Source organism: Acomys minous, assembly GCF_964271855.1.
Source record: "Acomys minous genome assembly, chromosome: 8".
Taxonomy (NCBI): Eukaryota; Metazoa; Chordata; class Mammalia; order Rodentia; family Muridae; genus Acomys; species Acomys minous.
The window spans coordinates 7021218-7035004 of record NC_140489.1 but is presented as its reverse complement, the minus strand read 5'-3'; the positions used below and the strand labels follow the sequence as shown (position 1 = coordinate 7035004).

Below are 13787 nucleotides of genomic sequence, written 5' to 3'. Positions count from 1 at the left end.
AGACAAAGTACAAGCACACCTGTAACCCACTATTCCAGTTTGAAGCATTTATTTGAGACAAACAAAATGGTTCACCCACAAAAGACTGCACAAGCATGCTTACAGCAACTTCATTCAAAATGGCCTAATAATGGGACCAACCCAAGGATCCATCAACAGAAGGCTAACCACTATCTTGTAAATAAAATGACTCTAGTGTGAAAGCAACATAAGAAATACAAAGCTTGCCAAGTGACACAAACCTTGGAGCAAAGAGTTTAGGCAGTGTGCCTATATTTAAAGTACATCCCACAATAAGGTAGCAAGTCTCTAGTTGTAGGACAGAAGAAAAATGGCAGCCTTTGGGAGCTGGTGAGGCAGGCTCTGACTGAAGGGGCAACAGCAGACAGAGAGCTATGCAGATGTATATAAATTTCTCAGAACTCACCAAGTAGTAAAGGAAGGCCTATGCACTTTGTTTTATGTCAGTATTCCCTCCAGAGCTAACCTTGTTTATCTACAAGGCTGGGGCAGTGCGGACACTGAGCTCTACAGCTTGTTTGGAAATGTGTCAAAAGTAAGATGCTAAAGGACAAAGAGCTGATGGGAAGAGAAGGTGGCTGGGGTGGAGCTGCTCTTGGGAGAGTATAATTACTTTAACCCTGTGATGACTGGCAACCATTCATAATAAAGCTATGGGAGAAAACTTATGTACTTTAAAAAGAGACTAGAATTCAATCTGCAACCAAAGTGGCAACTTTCTTTGATGTGAAACCACCAGGCTGATAGGACGTGTCTGTGGAGTTTACAGAAAACTGAACCAGAGTCTGTTAGTGCCCTGGAGGCCAGCCCACAGTTTCTCCAAATAATGGCCAGAGCTACTGAACCCCCAGCCCCTTTTGATAAACCTCTGCTTTTAACATGGGTGCTGGTGTGTCACAGAAGTCAAGAGAAAAGTCAAAGTCTGACCAAAGCATGAACATGCAAGAACCCCAGTTTCCAAGGGGTAGGACCACTCTGTGACCCCATCTGAACCCTACCATGCTGACAGGTGGCACTTCTATTCAACAAGCCTCTAGCTCCAGTTGTTAAGGAGAAACATAAACACAATAAAGATTTTGAGAGATGAAAAGCTGTTAGGCTGGACTCTCTGGAGGGCTGGAACAGGCCAGAGTGTGAGAGATTCCCTCGAGCCATCATACCTTTGACAAAGTCTGAAAATACTACTACGCCAACCTGGCCCTATGGCAGCCAATGCTGGAGGCTGGGATCAGTTTCTCTGTAGAGAGCAGGCTAGTGGGCAACCACTTGGCAGAAGAACATTCGTACACAAGCTCTGATTTAAACTTAGAAGCAGTCTTAAATTCGCCATAGCATTAAGTGTAGAGATTTAAATGAAGCAGAACTAGAGAAAACATGGAACTGCTTTCTTGCTCTCTGTTTCCCTCTTTCCGTAGAAGCATGGAGGCTTGAGCCGAGGACCTGGTACGTACGGCTCTCTCTATCACTAAGCCCGATCTCTAGCCCATCCCTGCATCTTCCAATCTGAGCTACAGGTAGGGTCCAAATTACACAAGCTATTATTTTTTTAAAATATTTGTTTGTTTACTTACTTATTTGTTTTATGTATGAGTGCTCTGTCTCCACGTACACCTGCAGGCCAGAAGAGGGCATCATATCATATTATAGATGGTTGTGAGCCACCATGTGGTTGCTGGAAATTCAATTTAGGACCTCAGGAAGAGCAGCCAGTGTACTTAAACTGCTGAGCCATCTCTCCAGCCCTGCCATCTCTAACTACCTAGGCTATTCTGGAACTCACTCTAAGGTCCAGGTTGGCCTTGAACTTGAAATCCTTTTGCTTCAGCCTTTTGTGAAGTTGGGATTAAAAACTTGTATCACCAGGCCCAGCTATGAAATTTCTTTATACAGCCTCACATATAAAATGTTTCTACAGATATCCAAAGATAGAAATGAGAGAAATGGCCCTTTTATGTACAATCCAACAAAAAGATCTGTGTCCGTAACAGCCAGCAGATGAATGGGTTAGTAGGGAACCCGCCAACTAACACTGTCTCTACAGGACCCCAAGAAACAAAGAAGAGAAACTGGCCTAACACTCACCCTAGTCTGCCTCCACCGTCTCCTGGGCCCTCCTGCTTTAACCAACAGTCCTTTAACTGAACAGTCCTTCTAAGCCTGTGCACAGCACCCTCTAGAACAGGAGCTCTCAGGATGCTCCATCAGACAAAGGCCAGCCTGAGCTCCCTCTGTCTGCAGCCATGGTGAGCAATGCCTACAGGGCTCTGAATACCTGCTGCCTATCATCAACACTGGGGTCTGTTGTCTATACAACACTAACACCTGCTGTCTACAAGAAGCTGATGGCTACTGACTGTATGACATTTGCTTTCTGTTCTTTACACAACCCGAAACCTAGTGTCTACACAGTACTACCTGCTGTCTATAAAAAGCTGGAGCTTGTGCCCTCTATACCACTGGTGCATACTGTCCACACAACATGCGGATACCTGCTACCTGCAGAGCACTGATCCTTATGTATACAAAACTGATGCCTGCTCTCTGGCAACATGACATGGAGGCATAAGGCTTTCCCTTCCCCTTCTCCCTGGGAAGATAACAGACTAAGAACCAAGGTTACCAAACTCTGGGGCAGAGGCAGAATTAAAACCAAGATAGTTTGGCCTTGTAGCTTTTGGCCTAGCAGAGTGCAGACCCCTCACCAGAAGGTGACGGAGACTTCACAGAGGCTCCCAGTGTGTGCTGTCTTGAGTCTCTGCACTGGGACCACGAAAGAGAAGCAAGCTCACAGCTGAGAACTTTTTTTATCTGGGTTCCTGAAACAGGAGCTAGGAGGGCTGAGGGCACCCTTCACAGCTGCCTCAGCCAAATTCATGGTCTGCACAGGGCCTAGAAGGGCCTGAGTTACCCCAAGCCCCAGGCAGCCCTAGCAACCCCGGGCAGGTTCTATGAGAACGCAGTCCTTAGGGTGTTATCCGCAGAGACTGACTGGCTTTAGAGCCACATAGAACAGCCGCCCTGGATGGTTTCTGATGTCTCGGGCCTGCTGATGCGCTTCATTCGTCCATCTCCTCAGGACTGGCCCTCAGCTGTAGCCCCTGCAATTCTGTGTGTATGGCACACCTCAGACAATGGACACACCACAGCACCCTGACAGAGCATCTGTACAGCGTGGGGCTGCCAACGCGCCTCCTCAAAGCCTCCTCCCTACAGATCCAGAGACGCTAACTACCTGCTTCTATCTGCTCCATTCTGCCTGTGCCTTACCAGGAGTGGTGCAGCAAGCAGAGTTAGTTCACACGCAGGCCCCACTGCCAACGCTTGTCTCCTCTCCTCGCCCAACCACTGAAGAGGCACAGAACTTAGGTGGAAGCTGCAGAAGCCCACTTTGTGCTCACAGGACAGCAGCCAAGCACAGTTTAGTCATCCACACACAACCTGACAGAGATTCCCCCTGCTGCCAAGGACAGCTGAGCCAGCTGAGGCAGGAAAGCCAGGTACCACTGATCTATTCCCAAGGTCTTCAGGTAACCTGCCCCACAAAAAACAGAAGACAAGAAAGTAGCAGACTGGTACTCACATGCCTCACTGGGAGACAGACTTGAAATTCAGTGATGTCTAAACAACCAGACTTGAAATATCAAGTTGCCCAAAACAGAGGCAAGTGACTCTACCCAATGTGCCCAGGTTCCCTGTTGGCACTGGTCAGCCTGAGCTGCCCCAGTGTTAGGGCTGGCTGGCTGCCTGGCAACAGGAGATCTGCCAAAGATCTAAGTAGCTGTGTGATTGAAAAGTATCATGAAGCAAACAGCTAAGCACTCGAGAGTTCTTACAGACCAGGATGCTCTGTGCCAGGGCTAGCTGTCCAACTAGCCTTGCCTGCATGGGTGCCAATATCTCTCCAGATTTCCAGATATAATTTTCTAAACATTCAAGATATGACCAAATGTGACAGTGATAAGAAAATGGAGAGAGGGGCTGGAGAGATGGCTCAGGGGTTAAGAGCACTGACTAGTCTTCCAGAGGTCATGAGTTCAATCCCCAGCAACCATATGGTGGCTCACAACCATTTATAATGTAATCTGATGCCCTCTTCTGGCCTGCAGGTGTACATGCAGGCAGAGTGCTGTATACATAATAATAAATAAATCTTTAAAAAAAAGAAAAAAGAAAAAGAAAATGGAGAGAGAGAGAACACTAAGAAATAAGACCAGGCTTACCTTTAAGCCTCATCCCTCAGTCTTCTGAGTAGCTGCTAATGCAGGCTATACCACCAGGTACACATGAGTCAAAGACTTAAACTGAGCTCAAAAAACAGCCCAGGATGGTTAGCACTTGGCAGATCTCTGAATTCATGGTCAGTCTAGGTTACACAGCAAGCTCCAAGACAGCCAGGGTAGAAACTCTGAACAGTTGACAGCTGGGTGTGGCCATTAATCCCAGCACTCAGGAGGTAGAGGTAGACAGAGCTCTGTGAGTTCAAGGCCAGCTTGATCTACAAAGTGAGTTCCAGGACAGCCAGGGCTCTTATACAGAGAAACCCTTGTCTCAAAACAACAACAACCCAACAAAAAGAAAGAAAGAAAGAAAGCGAGAAAAGATGAGTATCTTTTGATAAACCATCAACCATTCTGGTTTAAACCTACTGTTCTTGAGGATTATGGGTAGTGGTTGTGAACCAGGAAGTCTAGGAGAGCCTGCCCATCATTTTCAGCAAACCATATAATTAGGTACCCAAAACTTGTTTTAAAAAAGGAAGGGGGGGGGGGAAGCAAATCCTGAAAGCTGCTTCAGGCCTGTAGAACGTGCTGCTGTAGTAACTGCACAGGACCCGTAGGCACAGCTAAGAGGCCTCTCCAGTAGTGAGGATGCATGTGGGAGCCAGTCAGCTTAGCAGCACACCCTGGGCAGATCATTACTGCCTATCACACTGAACCATGTAGGCTCACTGGCCTCCTCCCCTGGGGTGTCAGCTGTAGTGGGTTCCTGGCTTAGACCCACTGCCTCAGGCACCCATGGCAGGCTCCTGGCCACATGTAGATCCACTGTAACATCTTAGGTGTTCCAAATAAAGACAGGTGTAAGCAGAAGCAACCTCTTCCATGAATGTGCCTCACACAAGTCCTTTAGGAACAAATCTGGACACACAACTCAAGACAAGTACATTGGTCATACTTATCTTCTTGAAGGAAACAATGTCTCCTTGTATCTGCCCATCACACCTAGATGCTGCCTGAAACAGGTCAGGTCCTTCCTAGCCCTGACACCCCACCAACCTTCCACTACCCTATGAAGAGACTTGAAAACCGAGGGTGAGCCCACAAGGCCTGGTTCCTATATACCAGACGTAGGAGGTCTCAGTTCCCCTAGGGTAAGGGACTGGAGTGTGGGCTGGCAGGCTGACAAGGGTGGGCACAGTGTGTGGGTGAAAGGTCCCAGCATAACCTGGTACTTACTGGGTCACAGTAGACACAATTTTGAGGATGCACAAGAAACAAAGTTGGGCAAGATGGCAAGCATGAGCCTGGGTACTGTAATAAGTCCTATTCCTTCTGCGTGAGGACAGCTTGTGATTGGTCCCACACCCAGGATTCTCCTTCTGCTAGTGGGCTAACAGACTGACAAAAGAACCCCAAAGGGGCCTGAGCACTCTGACCCTCCAGGCACAGAACTCTCCCAAGTACCACCTAAGGCAATCGGGAAAGGGCTGGGGTATGGGAGTGGGTCTTAGGGAGCCAGGCATCCCACAGCAGCATGGGCGAGCCAGGAGGTGATACACAGTACATGCCTACCAGGACAGCATTTCTGGTGCCAGGACCACTAAACCACAACAGAGCAGCTGAGGGAAGTGACCCAAGAGCTTACCTACACCACTTCCTTAGGAAGTCAGGAGATGCCACATCTGCACGGAATGGGCACAAAGACAGAAATACATGGAGCACACAAAGTGCTCCAAGAAGAAACATGAGACAGAAATGACAGAACTTTGGGGCTGGGGAGGTGTCTCTGTATATAAAGTGACTGCCACACAAGCAAGAGGACCTGAGTTCAGAAGCCCAGCACTTATACAAAATCTGGGTGTACCAGTGAATGCCTGTAACCCCAGCACTCCAGGGGGTGAGGGAAGATAGCACATCCCAGGACTTGCTGGACAGCTCGTCTAGACAAAATGACAAGCTTCAGTGAAACATCCTGTCGCAAAAAATAAGCGGACAGAGGCCAGGGAGATGACTCAGTGGGTAGAGGTGTTTGCCACCACACCTGACAACCTGAGTTTGATCCTGGAACTTACAGGGTAGAACTGACAATCACAAGTGGCCCTCCTAACCTGACATCTATACTATAGCACATGTGCTACCTGCAACCCCACCCTCCCCACTTCAAAAATACAAGGACTGTGCTGAAAGATAAAAGTCTAGGAACTATCTCAAACCAAAAGGGTGCGTACACAATGGAAAGGAAGCAAAGATTATCTAACACTCAGGTGGGCAGGCAGAGCACACAAAACAGAAACAGGTAGAAATCAAGTAACCTAAGACAGGGCACAGGTGGGAAGAGGTCAGAGGGAGGGGCTGGAGAGAAGATGCCTTATGTAAGTTAAGCAGCAGCACACCCAGGCCCCTGGAGAGGTGGGGAGTATGTACACGGCAGGAACGCACGGCTGAGGGCACTGGAGGGTTAGGAGATGCTGAAGGACAAAAGAGGCACCTGCACGTATGCCTGCAGAGCTGCAAAGGGAGAAAACAAAGCCAGAGACCATAGGCTGTCCTCCTCCTCCTCCGCCATCCAAAAGTGGCAGGGACTTAAGAGTCTAGCCTGACTACGCACTTTGGCAGCTGTGGTCGTTTGAATGAAAATGGCCCCAGAGACTCATAGGGCGTGTCATCACTGGAGGGGTGGCCTTGTTGGAGAGAGTGGTGGGCTCAGAAGCTCAAACCAGGCCTCCTGGTCTTCCTGCTGCCTACTGGTCCAGCTGTAGAGCTTTCAGCTACCTCTCTAGTGCCATGTCTGCCTGTGTGCCACCATGCTCCCTGCCATGATGACAACTGATCAAACCTCTAAGCCAGCCCCAACTAAATGTCTTCCTTTATAAGAGGCGCCATCGTCACTGTCTCTCTTCACAGCAATAGAAACCCTAAGACAGCAGCTTCAAAAGGGAGCCCTGCATCAAGGTGGGAGGAGACATCCAATAAGGCAACACCAAACTCCTACAATTCCTAAATCAACCAAGAGGGGGCTCCCCAAGCAAAGGATATGAGGTGTGCCTTCAGTTCGGCAAACCAAGTAGAGGCAGGCAGCAATCACATGGGCCATCTTCCGTCCTCGGGTAAGATGCTTGCTTACAGCCATCTTGAAGAAGTTGAAGGCTGTGTCCAGGCAGTGCTGGTTCAGCTGCAGTTGGCTCCCCAGGTGGTGGATGTGGCGCCGCCCTAGGACAGAATACAGAATGACTCTCAGTCACAACTTTCTATTTAAAATTAATTATCACAGGTCCACCTTACAATTTAAGATTTGAGCAAAGCCTGTTTGTGTAATTTCATCCACTTTGGAGATTGAGGCAGGAGAACCACAATTTCAAGACCAGTCTAGGCCAGGCATAATGGCGCATGCCTTTAATCCCAGCAGAGGCAGGCAGATATCTATAGTTTGAGGCCAGCTTGGTCTTCACTGTGAGTTCTAGGACAACCAATGCTACTCAGGGACCCTGTCTCAAACAAACAAACTAGCCTAAGCTACAGAATAAGTTAAAAGCCAGCCTAGAAACTGGGCATGGTGGTACGTGCCTTTAATCCCAGCACTTGGGAGGCAGAGGCAGGAGGATTTCTGTGAGTTTGAGACTAGCCTGCTCTACAAAGTGAGTGCAGGACAGCCAAAGTGACACAGAGAAACCCTGTCTTGAAAAACAAAAACAAACAAAAAAAGCCAACCTAGAAAACTTGGTGAGACTCTCTCTTAAGTCAAACGAGGGACTGGAGAGATAGCTCAGAGGTTAAGAGCACTGGCTGTTCTTCTGTACAACCTGGATTTGATTTCCAGTATTCATACAGTACACAGACATATATACAAACAAAATATCCATACACATAAAATAAGAAATGTTTTTAAAGTAAAATGAGGTTTGCAGATGGAAATTAGTGGTAAAATACCTGCTTAAAACACACAAGGCCTTAGATTTAATATTTCAATAATCTGAAAAAAAGACAGACAGATGACAGATGATAATGATAGATTTATCTTTGTCCTAAGTTTTTTTGTTTTTGTTTTTGTTTTTTTTTTGGTTTTTTTGTTTTGTTTTTTTTTTTTTTTTGGTTTTTCGAGACAGAGTTTCTCTGTGTAGCCTTGGCTGTCCTGGACTCACTTTGTAGACCAGGCTGGCCTCGAACTCACAGCAATCTGCCCGCCTCTGCCTCCTGAGTGCTGGGATTAAAGGCATGTGCCACCACGCCCGGCTTGTCCTAAGTTTTTAATTCAGTTTGTACATTCCAATCAATTTTCGTTATGAACACCAAAACATTAATTTCCTGATTTTTCACATGCCATAAAGCCCTGTTCCTGACACGCGGCCTTTTGGCTAGGCCTCTTCTGGAGATTCCCCGAGGCCTGGAGTATCTGGCTGGAATGGGTCTCCCACAGGTACGTGCAAAGCACCATTTTTGTTTTAACAGCACAAGACTCAAGCCATCTTCCTGGCTTTCCAGGAATGGTCTCTCTGCCTAGTCAGCCCTGGACAGGCAAGCAGCTTGGCCAGACAACCTGGCAGCCTAGTGAGCTACTCCCTGTACACTTGCAGAAGCAGCAGCAATGGCAAAGCCAGGCATAGTACCAGGCCCTCACAGGGACTGCAGAAGCACCTGCAGCTGGGAGGCTGTGTCCGTGCGTACTCACTGTGCTGCAGAGAGGAGACTCGTGGTCTCTACCTACTTGATAAGCACAAAGCAAAGACACCCTGAAGCCTAGTGGTGTAGCTTTGTGGGAGAGCTGCTGATACCAGCTCTCAGTGCAGACTTGTGGGTGGGCACCAGGGATAAAAAGAGCCCTCCAGACACAAGGAATACCCTAGGACATGTGGATGGCAAGCACTGTCACCAGAGATGTCTAATCCCACTAGCATCTTCAGGCAACCTCCATCTCATCCACAAAATGTTAGATACTGGCTTCTCTGGGTCTTTGATAAGGACTGAGGGCTAGCACACTACTCACAGCCAATGGGACCAATAACACATTTCAAGGCACGACTAACACCTAACCAACTGCACAAAAATCAGCTCTTTTTGTTTTATTTTTGGGCTTTCTTTCTTTCTTTCTTTCTTTCTTTCTTTCTTTCTTTCTTTCTTCCTTTCTTCCTTTTTTCAAGACAGGGTTTCTATGCAGCCCTGGCTGTCCTGGATTTGCTTTTGTAGACCAGGCTGGCTTCAAACTCATGGAGATCTGCCTGCCTCTGCCTCGCAAGTGCTCGGATTAAAGGCCTGCGCACCATGCTCTGCTTTTTTTTTTCCTTTTCTTTCTTTTTTTCCCCCCTCAAGATTTGTTTATTATTATGTATACAATGTTCTGCCTGCATGTACACCTGTAGGCCACAAATAGGCATCAGATCAGATTATAGATGGTTGTGAGGCACCATGTGGTTGCTGAGAATTGAACTCATGACCTCTGGAAGAGCAGTCAGTGTTCTTAACCACTGAGCCATCTCTCCGGCTCTTTTAAAAAACTTTTTTGAGACAGAGTTTCCTAGTATAGACCTGGCTATACTGGACTTATTTTGTAGAACAGGCAGGCCTTGAACTCACAGAGATCCACCTGCCTCTGTCTCCCAAGTGCTGAGATTAAAGGCCTGTGCCACTATGCCTGGCTAAAAAATCAGCTCCTCTTCTCAGCACACAGTAGTAACACAGCAGAGACAGCTAAGGCTACTCTGGGTCCAGACACTGACAATTTGCACACAGCAGACTACACTGAGCTGGAGCCAGTCCCACAGCTATCTAAACTCTACAACGCAGGTGACACAGTTCTTCTCTACAGCCCACTGCTCAAGGCTAGACCTGTTCTAAAGCCTCACAATCCCAGGCTAGGGCTTGCCGGCATCCCATAAACAGGATCATATGATAACTGTAATTGATACAAAGCAGCGAAGACACTCTTTAATGACAGTGTTCCTGACAGCAAAAAACACTGACCCTTTCACACTGAGGTATGTTGACTCTTGTTTTTAAACACTGTTTTATTTGGGGTATTAAAGTCTCTACCTCCCTTCCAACAACCCCTTAACTTCTCCCGGCTGTTCAGGGTCAATTGGGTTCTTTTGGGGATAATACCAATCTTCTTCAATAGCAAATGCAGCAAGCAGTCTCCTCTGAGCCAAGGTGTTGAAACCTTCCTCTCTATTTCCAAGCTGCCCATTACCAGCTGGCAAAGACCACGCCCCACAGGAGGCCATTATGAGCTGTGGACAAACTAAAGCCCGAACTAAAACTCCGCACTTAGGATTAAAACAAAAACATTTAGCAGGGCATGGTGGTACACATCTTTAATCCTAGCTTGGGAGGCAGAGGCAGGAGGATCACTTTGAGTTCGAGGCCAGCCTGGTCTACAAAGTGAGTCCAGGACAGCCAGGGCTACACAGAGAAACCCTGTCTCAAAAACAAAAAACAAAAAACAAAAACAACAACAAAACCCGATTTATATAACATAACTGAGTTTACAAAGAAACTAAAACTTCCATTACAAAGGTCAGCAACTAGTCAAGCCTATCCATTCTCAGCAATTCTGAGGAGCCTACAACATATGACCAAAAAAAAAAAAAAAAAAAAGAAAGAAAGAAAGAAAAAGAAAAAGAAAAAAAGAGCACAGCTTTGAGGTGGGAAGCAAGTCTGCTCATAGCCTGTGTGATTGCTAAAATAAGAAACTGTACAAGTTCACAGTTTTAGGTCAATATCATAAATTCTATAATTTGATCTACAGATTCAATATGACCCCAACCAGATTCTTGTCAGGCTTCCCTTTGGACAGATACCAAGATAACTCCAAAACTGAAACTACAAAGACTCAACTCAATGAAAAGAGAAGCCCAGAAGACTTAGTGTCATCAAGGAACCATATTCCCTACAATGATCAGGAAGCAGAGGCAGGCGGGTTGCTGTGAGTTTGAGGCCAGTCTGGTCTACCAAGTGGGTCCAGGACAGCCAAGGATAACACAGAGAAACCCTGTCTCGAAAAACAAACAAACAAACAAACAAAACAACAACAACAACAGCAACAACAAAAGAGAATCCCCTTAAGCCCCAGCTGATTTCCTGGCAGAAATTAGACACAAACAGACTCAAGGGAGGTGGTGGGACAGGCCTTGTGAGCCCAGAACTGGGTGAGGCAAAGGGTATCATGAGTCTTAGGCCAGCCTAGGCTACACAGCAAGACTCTGTCTCAAAAAAGAGAAGGAAGGACAGATGGACCAACCTATAGATCGATTCAAGAGACTCGGAATAGGGGCTGGAGAGATGGCTCAGAGGTTAAGAGCACTGGCTGCTCTTCCAAAGGTCCTGAGTTCAATTCCCAGCAACCACATGCTGGCTCACATACAGGGATATGATCCCCTCTTCTGGCAAGCAGGTATACACCACACAGATAGAGCACTCATATATTAAATAAATCCTTAAAGTTAAACAAACAAACAAAAACCTCAGAATAATCAAAACAGCACCCCTAAGAGAAGAAGTATATACACCTCCCAAATTCAAACTCACCACAAAGCTAGCAGCCAAATAAGAAACACATACAGAACAGTCTAGAAATGACTCTCAACAAGGGAGGGTGTCACCTGGGAAAATACAGTCTGGATATGCACACATAAAATGGACCCAGCCTCTCACCACATTTTCTAACTCACGAGGACCAACCCCCAAACACAACAGGCAGCCCAGACAGTCAAACCCAGACTATAGAAGATATAAGCACCAGCTTGAGGAAGGGGATGCATGCACACCATGATCACACTATGGAGGCTGGTGCATGCACACCATGATCACACTATGGAGGCTGGTGCATGCACACCATGATCACACCTATGGAGGCTGGTGCATGCACACCATGATCACACTATGGAGGCTGGTGCATGCACACCATGATCACATCTATGGAGGCTGGTTTATGCACACCATGACCACACTATGGAGGCTGGTGCATGCACACCATGACCACACTATGGAGGCTTGCGCATACACACCATGACCACACTATGGAGGCTGGTGCATGCACACCATGATCACACCTATGGAGGCTGGTGCATGCACACCATGATCACACTATGGAGGCTGGTGCATGCACACCATGATCACACCTATGGAGGCTGGTGCATGCACACCATGACCACACTATGGAAGCTGGTGCATGCACACCGTGATCACACCTATGGAGGCTGGTGCATGCACACCATGACCACACTATGGAGGCTGGTGCATGCACACCGTGATCATACCTATGGAGGCTTGTGCATGCACACCATGACCACACTATGAAGGCTGGTGCATGCACACCATGATCACACCTATGGAGGCTGGTGCATGCACACCATGACCACACTATGGAGGCTGGTGCATGCACACCATGATCACACCTATGGAGGCTGGTGCATGCACACCATGACCACACTATGGAGGCTGGTGCATGCACACCATGATCACACCTATGGAGGCTGGTGCATGCACACCATGATCACACTTCCAGAGGCCAGAGTCAGGCATTTGGAGGGCCCTCTATTGATCTGCACCTTGTCAGTTTTTTGATAGAGTCTCTCACTAAATCTGGAGTTTCCCACCACGTGTGGTGGCACACACCTTTAATCTCAGCACTTTGGGGGGCAGACACAGGGGGATCTCTGTGAGTTCGAGGCCAGCCTGGTCTACAAAGTGAGTCCAGGACAGCAAAGGCTACACAAAGGAATCCTGTCTCAAAAAAATAAAATAAGATAAAATAAAAAAGTTGGGGGCTGGAGAGGTAGCTCAGAGCGCTGTCTGTTCTTCCAAAGGTCCTGAGTTCAATTCCCAGCAACCACATGGTGGCTCACAACAATCTATAATGAGATCTGGTGTCCTCTTCTGGAGTGCAGGCACACATATGGGCAGAATACTGTACAAATAATAAATAAATCTTAAAAAATAAAAAAGTCTGGAGTTTCCCATTTTGGTTACAGTGACTGTCCACTGAGGCTCTAGAATCCAACTGTCTTGTCTCTCCAATGCCAGGGTTACAGGCTCAGATCATGATGCTCAACTCGGGACCCTAACTCAGGACCTTATCTTTGCACAGCAACCACTATTGTATATCATCAAATAATGAGAAAAATAAAAGTAGTGAAAAGACAGCTCATGTAACAGGAGAAAATTTTCCATAATATATATATCTGGTTAAAAAAATAAAAAAACCAAAAACCTCATAGAGGGTGGCAAGATGGCTTAGGGTTAAAGGTGCTTGTTGTCATGACCACTGATCTGAATTCAGCCTCCAAACTCACACAGAGGAGAGACCAACCTCCTGCAAGTTCTCCATAAATGTGCCATGGTAAGCACACACACATACATATATAAATAAATGTAAATAAATAGATATTTTTAAAGACTTACAACTAAAACCAGGTGTATTGGCGCACATCCTTAATCCCCAGAACTTGAGAGGCAGAGACAGGCAGCTCTCTGTTGAGTTCAGGGCCAGCCTGGTCTATATAGAGTTCTAAGACAGCCACAGCTACATAGAAACCCTATCTCAAAAGAACAAAA

The 13787-nt window shown here is 46.9% G+C and overlaps 1 protein-coding gene across 2 annotated transcripts in view; it reads right to left on the bottom strand.

Moving 5' to 3' along the window:
* BRF1 (BRF1 general transcription factor IIIB subunit) overlaps positions 1-13787 on the bottom strand; it is a 51976-nt gene that overhangs the window by 31660 nt on the left and 6529 nt on the right. For both annotated transcript variants that reach the window (XM_084793311.1, XM_084793312.1), the window contains exon 3: positions 7278-7451. In XM_084793311.1, the coding sequence (XP_084649437.1) occupies positions 7278-7451 (174 nt within the window). The remainder of the gene's footprint in view (positions 1-7277; positions 7452-13787) is intronic.